The sequence below is a fragment of the Rhinopithecus roxellana genome, chromosome 11 (genome assembly GCF_007565055.1).
Source record: "Rhinopithecus roxellana isolate Shanxi Qingling chromosome 11, ASM756505v1, whole genome shotgun sequence".
NCBI lineage: Eukaryota > Metazoa > Chordata > Mammalia > Primates > Cercopithecidae > Rhinopithecus > Rhinopithecus roxellana.
In genome coordinates, this window is record NC_044559.1 from 91,202,578 (window position 1) to 91,221,441 (window position 18,864).

General features: G+C 37.4%; 1 protein-coding gene across 3 annotated transcripts in view; it reads right to left on the reverse strand.

The window, feature by feature from the left end:
• Nucleotides 1-18,864, reverse strand: part of CTNNA3 (catenin alpha 3) — a 1,783,100-nt gene that overhangs the window by 1,683,342 nt on the left and 80,894 nt on the right. For all 3 annotated transcript variants that reach the window (XM_030941008.1, XM_030941007.1, XM_030941009.1), the window contains exon 3: nt 15,676-15,868. In XM_030941008.1, the coding sequence (XP_030796868.1) occupies nt 15,676-15,868 (193 nt within the window). The remainder of the gene's footprint in view (nt 1-15,675; nt 15,869-18,864) is intronic.

Sequence of the window (18,864 nt, forward strand, 5' to 3'; positions counted from 1 at the left end):
TCCAACATATCAAAAGACAATATTGGATACTTAAGAAACTGAAAGGAAAAACAGACAATAGGAACAAACCTACAAGAGAACCATATTAGACAAATTAGATATGGAAATTAAGTATAATTGAGATGATCAAGAAAAATTATATCATGATGAAAATTTCAACAGGAAATTAGAATTTGTAAAAACCTATTAGTTGGAAATTCTTGAACCAAGTAATATAATAAAGATTGAAGCAGTTGGATTCAATGTCACATCGACATAGCTAAACACAGGATTATTAACCATAATATGTTAATAGAAAATGTCCAGATAGAAGCATGAAGAGAAAAACAAATGTACAAAATACAGAAAAGAGCATAAGAGACCTATGAGACATAATGAAAATATATTAAATGCATAATCATAATTTGAAAAAACATATAAGAGAAGAAGAAAAGGGATATTTGAAGAGAAAATGATCAAGAATTCTCCAAAATAAATGAAAGATATCAAACCATAGTAGACTTACAAGTGCTATAAACCCCTAGCAGGATAAATACCAAGAAAACTACATGAAGGCATATTATAATAATATTACTGATAGCAATGGGAGATAGACAAATTCCTCTGCAGACAGGGATGGGTCCCCAATGAAACCCAACCTTCAAGCAAAGGACAGTCTAAAACCTGAAAATTGAACTGCCAGTTCAGGATAGAGTCCACAACCGGAGTGAGAACTTTCATCCGTATCTTCCCCACTCTCTCTCAATTGGTTCCTTCTGAATGACACCTTTTAACCAATTGAATGGTGCTTTTTCCAAGACCACTCAAAGACCTATCAGCATGCAGTCTGCCATTCTAAGCCCATAAAAACCCCAGACTCAGCCCCACAGCCTTACCCACTTTCGAGACCTGTCTCATTGCTGACAGTTTTCTTTCTGTCACTCAATAAAATTCTACTTTGCCTTACTTAATCTCCAGTGTCCATGTGCCTTATTCTTCTTGGTCTCAGGACAAGAATTTGCTGAACTGCTGGAGCAAAATTGCTGTAACATTCCTCCTCGCAAAGCTAGGGGCAGCAGGAGTAAAATCACTGTAACATTCCCTCCCACTCACCAAACAAAGGGAGAGAAGCAGCTGCTGGACACCACTCTCTCCCACTCACTGAACTATGGGAGCAAAAAAGCCACAATATTTCTAAAACCAAAAGATTAAAAATTTTTTTTAAACAAGTCAGAGAAAAAAACACAGTACCTTAAAAGAAGTTTCAAAATGACTTATGGTTAATTTGTCAGTAGCAACAATGGAATCCAGAGGCAAAAGAATAACCTCTCCAACTTGCTTTAAAAAAGAAAAAAAAAAGAACTGATTTCCAACTTAAAATTATTTACTCAAAGGAAAAAATAAACTCAAAACTGGAAGTGGCAGTTTCCAGTGCTAGCAATAATAAGATAGAATACACACGACTAATCCTTTCACAAATAACAGACAAAATATATAAAACAACTACTTTTTTTTAACTTTTTCTCCTTCCAACATTTATTTTAGGTTCGGGGGTACATGTGCAGATTTGTTACATCAGTAAACTGCATGTCACTGGGTTTCGGGGTACAAATTATTTCATCACCCAGGTAGTAAGCACAGTACCTGGTAAGTAGTTGTTCAATCCTAACCCTTCTCCTACCCTCCACCTTTAAGTAGGCCCCAATGTCTCTTATTCCCTTCTTTGTGTCCATATGTACCCAATGTTTAGCTCCCACTTATAAGTGAGAAGACGTGATATTTGGTTCTCTGTTCCTGCATTCATTCACTCAGGATAATGGCCTCCAGCTGCATCCACGTTGCTGCAAAGGACATGACTTCATTCTTTTTTATGGCTGCATAGTAGTCTATGGTGTATACATGGTACATTTTCTTTATCCGATCCACCATTGATGGGCATCTGGGTTGATTTCATGTCATTGCTATTGTAAGTAGTGCTGCAATGAACACATGAGTGTGTGTGTCTTTTTGGTAGAATGATTTATTTTCTTTTGGATATATATGTAAATTGTTTTAGGCAGTACAGCCATTTTCACAATATTGATTCTTCTGATCCATGAGCATGGAATGTTTTTCCTATTATTTGTGTCATGTCTGATTTCTTTCAGCAGTGTTTTCTAGTTCTTGTAAAGATCTTTCACCTCCCTGATTAGCTGTATTCCTAGGTATTTTGCACTTTTTGTGGCTATTGTGAATGGACTGCATTCTTGATTTGGCTCTTTGCTTGGATGTTATTGGTGTACAGAAATGCTGCTGATTTTTTATGTTGATTTTGTATCCTGAAAGTTGTTTATCAGGTCTAGGAGCCTTTGGGCAAAGACGATGGGGTTTTCTAAGTATAGGCTCAAATTGCCTGCAAAGAAAGACAGGTTGAATTCCTTTCTTCCTACTTGGATGCATTTTTTTTTCTTTCTCTTACCTGATTGTTCTGGCTAAGACTTCCAGTACTGTGTTGAATAGCAGTGATGAGGGTGAGCATCCTTGACTTGCTCCAGTTCTCAAGGAGAATGCTTCCAGCTTTTGCCCATTCATATGGTGCTGTGACTTTGTCATAGATAGCTCTTATTATTTTGAGGTATGTACCTTTGATGCCTAGTTTGTTGAGGGTTTTCAAACTGAAAGGATGTTGAATTTTATTGAAAGCCTTCTCTGTATCTATTAAGATGATCGTGTGCTGTCTTTTAGTTCTGTTGATGTGATTAATCACATTTATTGACTTGTATGTGAAGAGAACTTGCATCCCAGGGATAAAGCCTATATGATTGTCATGAATTAGCTTTTTGATGTGCTGCTGAATTCAGTTTGCTCGTACTTTGTTGAGGCTTTTTGCATCCATGTTCATGAGGTATATTGGCCTGAAGTTTTATCATTGTCTCTGCCAGGTTTTGGTGTCAGAGTGTTGCTGACCTCATAGAATCAGGGAGGAATCCCTCCTCCTCGATTTTTTGAATAGTTTCAGAACAATGGGTACCAGCTCTTTATATGTCTGGCAGAATTTAGTTGTGAATTTGTCTGGTTCAGGGCTTTTTCTAATTAGTAGGGTTTTTTTATTACTGATTCAGTTTCAGAACTCATTATTGATCTGTTCAGGGTTTCAATTTCTTCCTGGTACATTCTTGGGAGTTGGTATGTTTCTGGAAATTTATCAATTTCTTCTAGGTTTTCCAGTTTGTGTGCATAGAGGTGTTCACAATAGTCTCTGAGGGTTTTTTATATTACTGTGAGGTTGATGGTAATGTCCCCATTATTTCTGATTGTGTTTATTTGGATCATCTCTATTATTTTTTTCTTAATCTAGGTAGTAGTCTATCAATCTTATTTGTTCTTTCAAAAAACAAACTTTAGGTGTCACTGATCTTTTATTTTAAAAAAATTATTTCCATGAGTTTTGGAGAAACAGGTGGTATTTAGTTACATGAGTAAGTTCTTTAGTGGTGATCTGTGAGATTTTGGTGCACCCATCACTCGAGCAGTATACACTGTACGCAATTTGTAGTCTTTTATCCCTCACCCCATCTCCCACCCTTTCCCATGAGTCCCCATAATCTATTGTATCATTCTTTTTTTTTTTTTTTTTTTTTTTTTTGAGACGGAGTCTCGCTCTGTCGCCCAAGCTGGAGTGTAGTGGCCGGATCTCAGCTCACTGCAATCTCCGCCTCCCGGGTTCACACCATTCTCCTGCCTCAGCCTCCCAAGTAGCTGGGACTACAGGTGCCTGCCACCTCGCCCGGCTAGTTTTTTGTATTGTATCATTCTTATGCCTTTGCATTCTCATAGCTCAGCTCCCACTTGTGAGTGAGAACATACAATGTTTGGTTTTCCATTCCTGAGTTACTTCCCTTAGAATAACAGTTTCCAGTTCTATACAGGTTGCTGTGAATGTCATTAATTTGTTTCTTTTATGTCTGAGTAGAATTTCATCATATATATACACACAAAAATGTGTTTTACGTCTCAATTTTATTCAGTTTAGCTCTGATTTTGGTTTCTTTTCCTCCACTACCTTTGAGGTTAGTTTTCTCTTGCTTTTCTAGTTCCTCTAGGTATGATTTAGATTGTCTATTTGAGAGCCTTCTGCCTTTTTGATGTGGGCATTTGGTGCTATAAACTTTCCTCTTAATACTGCTTTAGATGTATCCCAGAGATTCTGGTACATTGTATCTTTGTTTTCATTTATTCCAAAGTATTTCTTGATTTCTCCCTTAATTTTATTGCTTACCCAAAAGTCATTCAGGAGCACATTGTTTAATTTTCATGTCATTGTATGGTTTTGAGAGACCATCTTGGTATTTTCTATTTTTATTGCACTGAGGTCCTAGAATGTGGTTGGTATGATTTCAATTTCTTTGAATTTGTTAAGAATTGCTTTACAGCTGAGCATCTGGTTGATTTTAGAGTATGTGTCATGTGCACATGAGAAGAATGTATATTCTGTGGTTGGGTGGAGTCTTCTGTAGATGTGTCAGGTCTATTTGGTCAAGTGTTGAGTTTAGGTTTTGAATATCTTTGTTTGTTTTCTGCCTCTATGATCTGTCTAATTCTGTCAGTAGGGTGTTGAAGTCTCCCACTATTATTGTGTGGGTATCTATCTTTATAAGTCTGTAAGAACTTGTTTTATCAATCTGGGTTCTCTAGTGTGGAGTACGTATATTTTTAGAATAGTTAAATTTTCTTGTTGAATTGAACCCTTTATCATTATGAAATGCCCTTCTTTGTCTTTTTTCATCATTACTGGTTTAAAGTCTGTCTTGTCTGAAATGAAAATATCAACCTCAGTTCTTTTTTGTTTTCCATTTGCTTGGCAGATCTTTCTCCATCCCTTTATTTTGAGCCTATGGGTGTCACTGTAGGTGAGATGGGTCTCTTGAAGACAGCATGCAGTTGAGTCTTGCTTCTTTATCCAACAACTTGCTTCTCTGTGCCTTTTAAGTGGGGCATTTAACCCATTTACATTTATGGTTAACATTGATATGTGCAGATTTGATCCTGCCATCATATTGTTAGCTGGTGTTTATGTAGACTTGATTATGTAGTTGCTTTATAGTGCATTGGATCTATGTACTTAAGTGTTTTGTTTCCATGTTTAGCACTCCCTTAACCCATTTATACCGGTGGTTGCAATTTTTTTAATTTTTGCAATCAGACCTTGGTGATGACCTTGAGCAGTAGAATATGAATAATTCCCACATGCTTACCATTCCAGTAATGGAACACTAGGGGTAAATGCGTTTTTAAGGACCTCTCAAAAGACAGGTCTAGTGGTAACAAATTCCCTTAGCATTTGCTTTTCTGAAAAGGGTTTTATTTCTCCTTTGCTTATGAAGCTTAGTTTGGCTGAATATGAACTTCTTGGTTGGAATTTCTTTTCTTCAAGGATTAAGGATGCTGAATATAGGCCTGTAGTCTCTTCCAGATTCTAAGGTTTCTGCTGAAAGGTCCACTATTAGCCTGATGAGATTCCCTTTGTAGATGACCTGCCCCTTCTCTCTAGATGCCTGTAATATTGTTTCTTTGGCATTCACTTTGGAGAATGATAATTATGTGTCTTGGGGATAGTCATCTTGTATAGTATGTCACAGGGGTTCTCTGAATTTCCTGAGTCTGAACGTCAACCTCTTTATAGAGGTTGGGGAAATTTTTGTGGACAATATTCTCAAATATGTTTTCCAATGTGTTCTCTCTTTCCCTCTCTTTCAGGGATAAGAATGAGTCATAGATTTGGTCTCTTTATGTAATCCCATATTTCTCAGAGATTTTGTCCTTTTTTGTCTTTTTTCTTTATTTTTTTCTGAGTGAGTTGATTCAAAGAACCAGCCTTCAAGCTCTGAGATTCCTTCCTCAGTTTGATCTATTCTGCTTTTAATATTTCCAATTGTTTTATAAAATTCTTTTGGTGAGTCTTTCAGCTCTATCAGATTAGTTTGGTTCTTTCTTAAAATGGCTATTTTATCCTTCAGCTCTTGAATCATTTGACTGGATTCCTTAGATTCCTTGGATTGGGTTTTAACTTTCTCCCAAATCTTGATGATCTTTCATGCCATCCAAATTCTGAATTCTATGCTGTCATTTCAGCCATTTCAGTCTGGTTAAAAACCACTGCTGGTGAGCTAGTGCAGTCATTTGGAGGTAAGAATACACTGGCCTTTAGAGTGGCCAGAGTTCTTACACTGGTTCTTTCTCATCTGTGTGGGTTGATGTTCCCTTGATCTTTGAAGTTGTTCTCCTTTGGATCAAGCTTTTTGCTCTTATATTCTTTGATGCCCTTGGAGGTTTGACTGTGGTATAAGTTGAATTTGGTCAACTGGCTTCATTTCTGGATGATTTCAGAAGGTCAAGGCTCAGCTCATCACTTCTGTGCTGCATGCTCTAACTGTGTGGGGGCAGGGACCAAGCCCACAGCTTTGTTCTCTGACCCCTCAAGGTTAAGCACCTGCTGCACTGGAGGGACCAAGATTTTCCTGGTCCACTGGCAACAATACTCTGATGGAGGATGCTGGCAAAAGCCCTTCATCAGGGTGGTGTCAGTGGGGTTGATGCTCACATGTGTGCACCAGCAGCAACAGGGCAGTGGTAGGGAGGTGGGGGCTGTGCATGCACACGTTCTCCAGTGGCACCAGGGTGGCAGTCACAAGGTTTATAGGATGAGGCTGCAGGTGAATGCACACCAGCAAAGTGGTGAGTGGAAGCTGTGGGAGGTGCACACTGGTGGGGGCCCATCTGCAAAAGTTATCTGACAGTTAAATTGGATCTGCCAGCCAAAGAGTTATGTTGGTGGCTACTGAAAAGCACACCAGTTGGGCATCCAAGGCTGCGCTGCAAGCGGATGCAGCCAGACAGAGACCTTGGGAGAGGCTGGGCACACAGAGGAGCACTCATCAGACTGGGTCCACCCCACAGCTAAGATAGCCCTACTCTGTCTAGATCTGACAGTCAAGAAAGGCCAAAACTACCTAGAGGAGTATAGCAAGCCCTGGGGGATGGGCATCCCTGGCCATGTGCCACTGTGATCATTCCTGTTCCAAACTCTCTGGGTTCCAAGCAGGCTAGATTCCTGTCTTTGCCAGCTCTCCAAACAGCTCTCCTTGCCAGTTCAAATGTCTATTGGGATCATGGGGTATCTTGCACCTAGGATTCCTGAGGTCCCTGGTGAGAGCGGGCCACTCTATGCCTATTTAACTCACCCCTTCCCCAGGAGCCTCTCAGGGCCATGAATGAGTCCTGATGCTTGGCAACCCCATGTAGGGTTCCCAGCTTCCTCCCCCTTCAGTCCAGGATCTGCATTCTCCTTCCAACCCTACTTTCAATGCCTTCCTTCCAAAGTACTGTTCAGAGTGTGCTGATTGATAGTCTGGTCTCTTGGTGGGAGAAGCTCTTCCTGATCCCTGTAGTCAACTAGCTTGGCTTCTCCCAAAACATCTATTTCAAGGCACCTGATAAGGACAGAAAGCAAAAAGAAACTGGAGAGAATTTGACTCTTGAAATACTAGAAACCATACTGGTTAAGAGTTACATTTATATGGCATTTCCTATAAGTACACTCTCCAGTGGGACAGCATAGGGCAGTTAGAACTCAAGTAGAAAGCTACCATCTTATTGACTTAAGATGTCACAGGACAGAGTCTGGGAAAGGACAGAGTGAGTAAAAACTGAAGGTAAAAAACAATCTCATAAAAGAAAAAACTAAAGATTGGGGAGCCCTGACGGTACACATGAACTTTTCTAAAACTGGGAAGATGCCGAAGAACCCAATAGAAAGCAATAATCATAAGGAAAAAATAAAAATAAAAATCTGTGCTGTGATTTCAATTGCTGCTCATTTCATTTCAGGAACAGCTGAGTTTAAAGTTTGAATCCTGCAAGTTAGATGGGTTTTGTAAACACATCAAACTGTCCACTGAAACTCCACCAAGGCCACACTATAGAAGAAAAGACCATGTCCCAGGACTAAGAATTCTCTGTAAGAATAAAAACCAAATCAACCTGTTAAAAAGACTACAGAAACTCCTGGCTATTCATCAGTAATTTAACCACCTGCTGAGGTAAAACTCAACACTCTTCCAAGGAAAAAGAATCCAAAATATCTCTTTCTTTTTCCATCTCTACCATTTCACTCAAACAAGAATCCAAAATACCTATAGTCTCTTTTCTATACTGTCAAGTATATAACCAAAACTTAACTATCATATGAAGAAACAGGAAAATGTCACCCATAGTCAAAGAAAAATTAGTCAACAGAAACGAAACTCAGTTGTAGTCAGCAAATAAAGGGTGTAATTACGCAACTATCATAAATAGATTTTAAAAGAGACTAGTCCTAATGGATGAATAGATGGGAAATTTCAGGAATGGAAACTATTTTCAAAAAACAAATGAAAATTCAGGAACTAAAGTAAAAAAAAGGTTCACTGGATGGATTCTAAAATAGACTGGAGAGGGCAGAAAGAATTATTGTGATATATTTAAATTAAATATTATAAAGTACCATTTAAAATATGACAAGATATGAAAAAATTGGGGACAAATTTAATAAAATATGTGCAAGATTTATATCCAAAATAAATGTAGAGATATATACCATGTTTTTAATCAGAAGACTCATCACTGTTAAAATGTCAGTTCAGTCCAAATTGATCCATAGATGTAATCTAGTCCTAAATGAAATCGCAGTGGACTTTTTTGTAAAAATTGCAAGCTAATTCTAAAATATCTATGAGGTTCAAGGCACCTAGAATAACCTAATCAAAATAATTTCTATTTCAATTACTATGAGGTACAGTAATTAGGACTATTGTGGCATTGGTGTAAGAATAGATATATAAATCAAAGATTCATATTCATATAAGAATACCTAAGTAGACCCATACATATATGGTCAACTGGTTTTCAACAAAGGTGAAAGAGTAATTCAAAAGAAAAACATAGTTTTTTCAATAAGCAGTACTGGAAAAACTTAACATCTAAATGCTTATATATGGTACTGGAGCAATTAAATTATATATTTTTTTAAAATGTGACCTCTAACTCACAGAATTCATAAAAATTTATTTCCAGGTAGATTGTAAAACAATAACGCTTCCAGATGCTAACATAAGAAAATATCTTCTTGACTTTGAAGTAGTCATATTAACAAAGTTTTTTTTTTAACAGAACACAAAATCTCTACCCATAAAGGAACAAAATGGTAATTTGGAATTTATTTAAATTAAGAACTTCTGAATATTTAAAAATGGTTAATATTATGAAAGGGAGAAGATATTTGTAATACCTACAACTAACAAAAGGACTCATATCTAGAACATATAAAAAGTTATCAGAGAAATACAAATTAAAACTACAATATAATACCACTACACACACTTGAACCAAAAACACTGACACTTGCTAACACCAAGTTCGCAAAGAATATGGAGCAATTGGAACTCATATTAGAAAATTCACTTTGGAAAGCTGTTTAGTAATATATATTAAAACTGAGCATATGTATACCTTATGACCCAGAAATTTCATTCCTAGGTGTTAGTCCAAAAGAATGTCTACATTAATGCACTGAAAGTAATGCACAAATGTGTATATAATAGCAATGCTCATTAAAGACAAAAACTGGAAATAATTCAAATGTTCATCAGCAATAGAATGGATAGATAAATTATGGTCTATTATCAGTGAATGAATGTATGGTGAGCTCTCACAGACATACAACATTAAGCAAAAGAAATCAGACACAAAATACAACACACTGTATAGTCTCACTATTTAAAGTTCAAAAAGAGGCAAAACTAACCTATGGTGTTAGAAGTCAGGATAATGATTACCTTTGAGATGAGGGACTAGTAGCTGGTAGGGGGGGCAAGGGGCACTCTTAGGGTTTAATAATATTCTATTTCTTGATGCGGGTGGAAGTTACATGAGTGTGTTCACTATGTGGAAATTTATTGTTGTTAGAGATAATGTGTGCACTTTTCTGTATATATGTTATTCTTCAATAAACCATTTAAAACATTAAAAACAACCACTTGTGTGGCTTAGAACAGTGGTCCCCAACCTTTTTGGCACCAGAAACTGGTTTCATGGAATACAATTTTTCCACAGATGGTGGGTGGGGGGAATGGGGATGGTTTCATCCTGAAACCATTTCACTTCAAATCATCAGGCATTAGATTCTCATAAAGAACACTCAAACTAGATCCCTCACATGTGCTGTTCGCAATAGGGTTCACACTCCTAAGAGACTCTAATGCCGCAGCTAATCTGTCAATAGGTGAAGCTTAGGCGGTAATGTTCATTTGTCTGCCGCTCACCTCCTGCTGTGCGGCCTGGTTCCCAACAGGCCATGGACCAGTACCAGTCCATGACCCAGGGTTGGGGACTCCTGGCTTAGAAGCAATGTCTAGAGATTGTAGGGTAACAAAAACTATATAAAGGTAGTATATATGCTACAGGCAAAACATGTAATCTAGACATTATAAACAACTCTTAACTAATCCCTGGGTAAGTGCTATATGAATATTCTAAAACTATTTAAAGAAAATGTCAAATTTAATACTTTGCCATTGTATTGGTATAAGTGTACGAGTAAGCTATAAGATCATGAGTAACTGTAAGTAATAACTTACAATGTGAACCACTTCTGCTGAATCTCTACACTTCTACCCACATATTACCTTTCCTTTCACCATCTCTCCCTTATAGTACCCATGTTTCACCTTTCATGGGCAAGTTCTTTAGTTAACCAAAATGCCCACATTATTTATCACTTCAAGTCTATAAATAAAGCCACTGAAAGCAATGAAACAGAATCTTGTAGTAAGGCTACATAAATTATCATATGTCTTTATTGGAAGGAAAGATTTTCTAAATTGGTCTCAAAATTCTTAAAAATAAGTCAATAAATATATAATAAAAGCTATCTCTACTTTCAATATATTTTCACTTTTGCAAATACTTTAATCTTATTAGTTGCTCTTCATTGGTCCTTCACATTATGCCACTGGACAAATACCTTTAAAAAAAATAACTCAAAGCAGGAAACTACTTAAAATACATTTCCAGTATTTCATAGAGTTTATTGGATCAGAATCCATTCTCCTTATACTTCAACCCCACCACTGAGCTTAAAATTTCTTCCAAGCTTTTGGGAACAATGCTCTCAGTGTCACTATCCCTACTATACACAGGATAATCATTGGCTATTCCCCAAATTCCAGAACCATGTGCCATTGCATTGCTTTCCTCCCACACTGAAGTCACTGGCAGTTGCTCATTTTGGCAGTTTGTCAAATAAATCACACGGTAAAGCACTTGGTGATCTTTAACCAAATGAATCTGCGGTGTGTGCAGCATATGACATGTAGAGGTAGTCCACACGTTATAATAGAACACAGTGAAGGATATACCCTGTACAGCATAATCCTGGAATCAAGACTTCTCTTTGAGAACTTCTCTTTAAAGTAATATCCTTTTTTTGAGCTAAAAAGGTCGACTTACTTAAAAACAAAGGCAAATACCATCTCATGACAACTACTGTTCCCTTCTGAGAATGACTGATGTCTTACATACTTATTACCAGACAGTTTATGGAAATTACGTTGTCAAATAGATCACATTTTCCTACAGAAACAATGTAAGGATAGGGCTCATATCCCTTACCAAAGAATCAACAGAGAAACTGTAATTATGAGAGTAAAAGCAAAGATAAGACTATTATAAAATTTTATAATATAAAGTGACAAAAGGATGCTTCAACTTTTTAATATATTTAACAAATGTTTAACAGGTGTCTGTGATGTGTCAGGCATTGGTAATCAAATAACACCTGGTACCTGCCATGCTCAATAAATTAACTAACAGTCACGATTTACTAAACAAGCACATCAATGTTCACTGTACAGGGTGGTTACTGTCATGAATGAGAGATGCTCAGAGTCTGTGAGGACACAGAAGACAAACCTCTAAATCAGCATCCAGGGATCAGTAAACACTTCCTGGAAAAGATGACCTGGGCTCAGCTTTACTACATGAGCAAGAACTGACTGAATTAGAAAGGCAATCCAAGTGACAGGAATATGGTCACGTTCTGCATAACAACATTTCGGTCAACAACAGATGCATACATGATGGTGGTCCCATAGCATTATAGTAGATTGAAACATTCTTATTGCCTAGTGACCTCACAGCCATAGCAACATTGTAGTGCAACGCCTGTGGGTTTTGGTAACACTTGCAGAAGAAGGCATTGTTAACATAGGAGATGAAAATTCCCATGCGTGGTATTGCCCCTGAAGACCTTTCAGTGGGACAAGATATGAAAGTGGAAGGCAGTGACATTGACAGCCCTAATTCTGTGTAGGCCTAGGCTAATGTGTGTACTTGTGTCTTAGATTTTAGTAAAAAAAAAAAAAAAAAAACTTTAAACAGTAAAAAAAAAAAATAAAAATTTAAAAAACAAAAACTTATAGAATAAGGACATAAAAGAGAAAATATTATTGTGCAGCTGTACAATGTGTTTTAATCTAAGTATTACTACAAAAGAGTCAAAAAGTTAAAAATTTTTTAAGTTTATAAAGTTAAAAAGTTGCAGTAAGTTAAGGTTAACTTACTACTGAAGAAGGAAAAAATTTTTAAATAAATTTAGGGTAGCCTAAGTGTATAGTATTTATAAAGTCTACAGTGATACTAGGCATTCACCACTCCCTGACTCACTCAGAGCAACTTCCAGTCCTGCAAGTTCCCTTCATGGTATGTGCCCTACACAGGTGTACCATTTTTAAATTTTTTTATACCATATTTTTACTGTGCCTTTTCCATGTTTAGGTATACAAATACTTACTGCTATGTTATATTAATAATTGCCTGCAGCATTCGGTATAGTAACATGCTGTACAAGTTTGTAGTCTAGGATGCCTAGGTGTGTTGTAGACTATGCCATCTAAGTTTGTGTAAGTATACTCTATGATGTTCACACAATGACAAAATGACATATGGATGTACTTCTCAGAACATGTCCCCATTGTTAAGTAAGGTATGACTGTAGCTGGTAACACATGCACACAGGCATAAAGCAACATGGAACATTCAAGAAACTGAGAGTTCCTGTTTGGAGGAATATTTGAGGGAGGAGCAGTCACAGGAAATCAGGTGCAAGATAATGGTAGAAGCCAAATCATGAAATGCTTTGGGAGGTAGGTTTAAAGTTTGAACTTCATTGAAAAAGGTAGTTCCCCTGATCCTCCAACAGCTACTAAAAAGGATTTTAAGCAGAGAAGTAAAATGAACATATTTTCATTTTTAAAAGATTGATTTGATTTTACTATGGAGGAAAGCTAATGCAATAACCCTGAATCCACGAAGCAATGTTAAAAATAGAGTAGAAGGAACAGATCTGAGAGACAACAAGGAGAAAAAATTCATTGAACCTGACTGATGAAAGAATATATACACCAAACCCCCATGACACCAATATGACAAACCTGCATATGTACCCTGAACCTGAAATAAAAGTTTTAGAAAAGTCTTTAAAAGTTCATTGAACTTAGACATTAATTGGAAGGGAGGGTGGAATGAAAGTCTAAACTGGCTTGGTGACTAAGATGATGATCAAGAACAAGGACAAAGCATGGGTCTCTGTTGGTAGGGAGCAGGGAAAAACAACAAATATATTTCAAATTATCTTGCACATTATGTGTCTATATATTGTCTGAAGAATGTGTATAAAATATAAATTCTATATAATATATATAACAAAGTGTAGCCATTTTGGAAAACAGTGTGGAGGTTCCTAAAGAAATTAGAACTACCATTAAGAGCTAGCAATCCCCCTTCTGGGTATAACACTGAAGTAAAGGAAATCACCACTTCATAAAGATATCTGTACTCCCGTATTCACTGTATCATTATTCACAATAGTCAAGATATGAAAACAACCTAAGCGTCCATCAACAGATGAATGGATAAATAAATTGGTCTATACATACAACGGAAAAAAGGAGATCCTGCCATTTGTCACAACAGGGATGAAACTGGAGGACATCATGCTAAGTGAAATAAGCTAGACATAAAAAGCTATTGCACAATCTCACTTATATGTAGAATCTTTGTTTAAGGAAGTCATATAGGCAGACACAGAGAATAAAACAGTATCTACCAGAGGCTGGGGGCAGGAGTGAGGAAATGGGCCGGTGCAGATCAAAGGATACAAAGTTGCGGTTATGAATAATGAACAGCTCTGGAGATCCAGTACACAACATGAAGACTAGAGCTAATAATATTGAATTCAGGATTTTTGCTAAATGAGATTTAGATGCTCCTGCTGCACACACCAAAAAAATGGGTAACTGTGAGATTAAGAATATGTTAATTTACTTTATTATAGTAAGCATTTTACTATTCATATGTATTTCATTAACATTATGTTGTATACCTTAAATATACACAATAAAATTTATTTTAAAAATAAATTCACATAAATATAATTTTTTTTTAGATGAAGTCTCGCTCTTGTCCCCCAGGCTGGATTGCAATGGCACGATCTCAGCTCACTGCAACCTCTGCCTCCTGGGTTCAAGTGATTCTCCTGCCTCAGCCTCCCAAGTTTACAGGCGCCTGCCACCACGCCCAGCTAATTTTTGTGTTTTCAGTAGAGATGGGGTTTCACCATGTTGGGCAGGCTGGTCTCGAATTCCTGACCTCAGGTGGTCCACCTGCCTTGGCCTCCCAAAGTGCTAGGATTACAGGCATGGGCCACCATGCTCGGCCAAAAATTTTTTTAAGTATATAACAAATAATCCCCTGTATCATACATGTGACATAAAGCTTACTGTTACTAGTTATTCATTTTAATATTCATTTTAATTATTTAATTAGCAAAGGCTTCCTGATTTTCTTAAAGTTATGTTGGGGGTTGAGGGAGAAAAATATTTAAAAATCCCAAGTCTCTTTTACAAAGCTGAACAAGAAAATTTAACTTTCCTTTTCTTCCCAAAATAGATACTTGCAGAAAGCTGATATATACAAAAGCATTCCACTAACCAAAGAATATTCAGCAATTATTTTAAAACTATCCTACAGTTTAGACTTAAATTCATTAGAAAATTGCTGTATTATAAATAAAGATCGCAAAAAGATGAAATATATGCTTAGATTATGTAATATCAACAAAGCAGCAACTTGACTCATGCATAGTTTATGCAAAGCATTTTTTAAAAAGTTTAGGAAATCTAAACCTCCAGAAATTTGCAAAGTTAAAAATGTACTTCTGAGATGGTCAGGTCTGAAACTTCTATTTCCCAGCTGTTTACAAGGAACTTCATAACTTATTTATGTATAGACAAATAAATCTTCAGCTTCATTAGTCATTTCTCACTATATCCTATGACCAAAAAAGGGTACTTTTCTCCTTGTCTATTATGGAAAAGCTATGTCAAGGCGGAGGAGGAACAGGAATTGCCTGCGGGGACTGAGCAACTAAAAAGAAGAGCCTGGAGTGGGACTGAGCCTTGGAGCTGTCTAATGAGCCACTCTGCCTCCCACAGCTAGCTCCTCACAGCTCTGCAAAAGACTAAAAAACTGGAGCCAACAAAAACAAAACACTCACAGATCTAATTTGGTGACTAACACCCTAAAGATATGCAGTTTGCTCCTGACCAGGACTAGAGTACTCACTTTCTTTGCGAACTTCCTCAAGTGAAGCCGTAAGCTCATCCTTTAAAACTGTAGCTTCCTGGGCAATCTTCTCTCCCTTGTCTAATAAATTCCAAGTTGCTTCCTCCACAGAAGCTAGAAGGATACTGGCTCTTTTCGAACGTCCTTTTTTCCTGCTGGAAGGGTTCTGGGGACAGTTTACAAGTGTGGTAACCTAAAATTGAAAAAATACAAAGTTCTCCATTGACAAATTGTAAAGCGAACATAGTCCTGTGATATTACAGCCCAGAACAAAAGACAGTACAGTTGACCCTTGAGCAACTCAAGGGTTAGGGGCACCAACCCACCATGCAGTTGAAAATCTGAGCATAACTTTCGACTCCTCAAAAACAGAACTACGAATAGCCTACTGGTGGCCAGAAGCCTGATAACAATAGTCGATTAACACAGATTTTGTATCTATATGTACTATATAACTGTATTCTTACAATAAGATGAGCTAGAGATAGTGTTATTAAGAAAATCATAAGAGAAAATATAAATAAATAAATCAATAAGTGGATCATCATAAAGGTCTTCATCCTCATCATATTCATATTCCTGAGGAAAAGGAAGAAGAGGAGGGTTGGTCTTGCTGCCTCGGGGGTGTAAGAGGCAGAAGAGATGGAGGAGGTGGAAGGGAAGGCAGAAGAGGCAGGCACACTTGGTGTAACTTTTATTGAAAAAAATTCCAAATAAATTTAAACTTGCATAGTTCAAACCAGTGTTGTTCAAAGATCAACTGTATTTCACAGTAACATGACTCATTTCCAGTGCTGTCGGTACACCTACAAAAGTCAAGTCATGGCACCAAGAACAGCAGCAGGAGCCACCATGGAGTTCCCAACTAAAAATTGAAGTGAGAGCCTTAGCGATTGAATTTCAAAATATAGACGTTAAAATGCCCTCTCTTCAACTACCCCGGTCATCAAATCATTTCTATGTTAAATATTTACTGAACATCTATTTTTTACATTGTTCTGGATGATGGAAAAGAAATGCATTTCATGCTTTCACGGAGTTTACATTCTTTTTTTTTATTATTATTATACTTTAAGTTCTAGGGTACATGTGCATAACGTGCAGGTTTGTTACATATGTATACTTATGCCATGTTGGTGTGCTGCACCCATCAACTCGTCAGCACCCATCAATTCATCATTTATATCATGTATAACTCCCCAAGGCAATCCCTCCCTCCTCCCCCCTCCCCATGATAGGCCCCAGTGTGTGATGTTCCCCTTCCCGAGTCCAAGTAATCTCATTGTTCAGTTCCCACCTATGAGTGAGAACATGCGGTGTTTGGTTTTCTCTTCTTGTGATGGTTTGCTAAGAACGATGGTTTCCAGCTGCATCCATGTCCCTACAAAGGACGCAAACTCATCCTTTTTTATGGCTGCATAGTATTCCATGGTGTATATGTGCCACATTTTCTTAATCCAGTCTGTCACAGATGGACATTTGGGTTGATTCCAAGTCTTTGCTATTGTGAATAGTGCCGCAATAAACATACGTGTGCATGTGTCTTTGTAGTAGAATAATTTATAATCCTTTGGGTATATACCCAGTAGTGGGATGGCTGGGTCATATGGTACATCTAGTTCTAGATCCTTGAGGAATTGCCATACTGTTTTCCATAATGGTTGAACTAGTTTACAATCCCACCAACAGTGTAAAAGTGTTCCTATTTCTCCACATCCACTCCAACAGCTGTTGTTTCCTGACTTCTTAATGATTGCCATTCTAAGTGGGTGAGATGGTATCTCATTGTGGTTTTGATTTGCATTTCTCTGATGGCGAGTGATGATGAGCATTTTTTCATGTGTCTGTTGGCTGTATGAATGTCTTCTTTTGAGAAATGTCTGTTCATATCCTTTCCCCACTTTTTGATGGGGTTGTTTGTTTTTTTCTTGTATATTTGTTTGAGTTCTTTGTAGATTCTGGATATTAGCCCTTTGTCAGATGAGTAGGTTGCAAAAATTTTCTCTCATTCTGTAGGTTGCCTGTTCACTCTGATGGTAGTTTCTTTTGCTGTACAAAAGCTCTTTAGTTTAATTAGATCCCATTTGTCAATTTTGGCTTTTGCTGCCGTTGCTTTTGGTGTTTTAGACATGAAGTCCTTGCCCATGCCTATGTCCTGAATGGTACTACCTAGGTTTTCTTCTAGGGTTTTTATGGTATTAGGTCTAACATTTAAGTCTCTAATCCATCTTGAATTAATCTTCGTATAAGGGGTAAGGAAAGGATCCAGTTTCAGCTTTCTACTTATGGCTAGCCAATTTTCCCAGCACCATTTATTAAATAGGGAATCCTTTCCCCATTTCTTGTTTTTCTCAGGTTTGTCAAAGATCAGATGGCTGTAGATGTGTGGCATTATTTCTGAGGACTCTGTTCTGTTCCATTGGTCTATATCTCTGTTTTGGTACCAGTACCATGCTGTTTTGGTTACTGTAGCCTTGTAGTATAGTTTGAAGTCAGGTAGTGTGACGCCTCCAGCTTTGTCCTTTTGACTTAGGATTGTCTTGGCAATGCGGGCTCTTTTTTGGTTCCATATGAACTTTAAAGCAGTTTTTTCTAATTCTGTGAAGAAACTCATTGGTAGCTTGATGGGGATGGCATTGAATCTATAAATAACCTTGGGCAGTACGGCCATTTTCACGATATTGATTCTTCCTATCCATGAGCATGGTATGTTCTTCCATTTGTTTGTGTCCTCTTTGATTTCACTGAGCAGTGGTTTGTAGTTCTCCTTGAAGAGGTCCTTTACATCCCTTGTAAGCTGGATTCCTAGGTATTTTATTCTCTTTGAAGCAATTGTGAATGGAAGTTCATTCCTGATTTGGTTCTCTGCTTGTCTATTACTGGTGTATAAGAATGCTTGTGATTTTTGCACATTAATTTTGTATCCTGAGACTTTGCTGAAGTTGCTTATCAGCTTAAGGAGATTTTGGGCTGAGACGATGGGGTTTTCTAAATATACAATCATGTCATCTGCAAACAGGGACAATTTGACTTCTTCTTTTCCTAACTGGATACCCTTGATTTCTTTCTCTTGCCTGATTGCCCTAGCCAGAACTTCCAACACTATGTTGAATAGGAGTGGTGAGAGAGGGCATCCCTGTCTTGTGCCAGTTTTCAAAGGGAATTTTTCCAGTTTTTGCCCATTCAGAA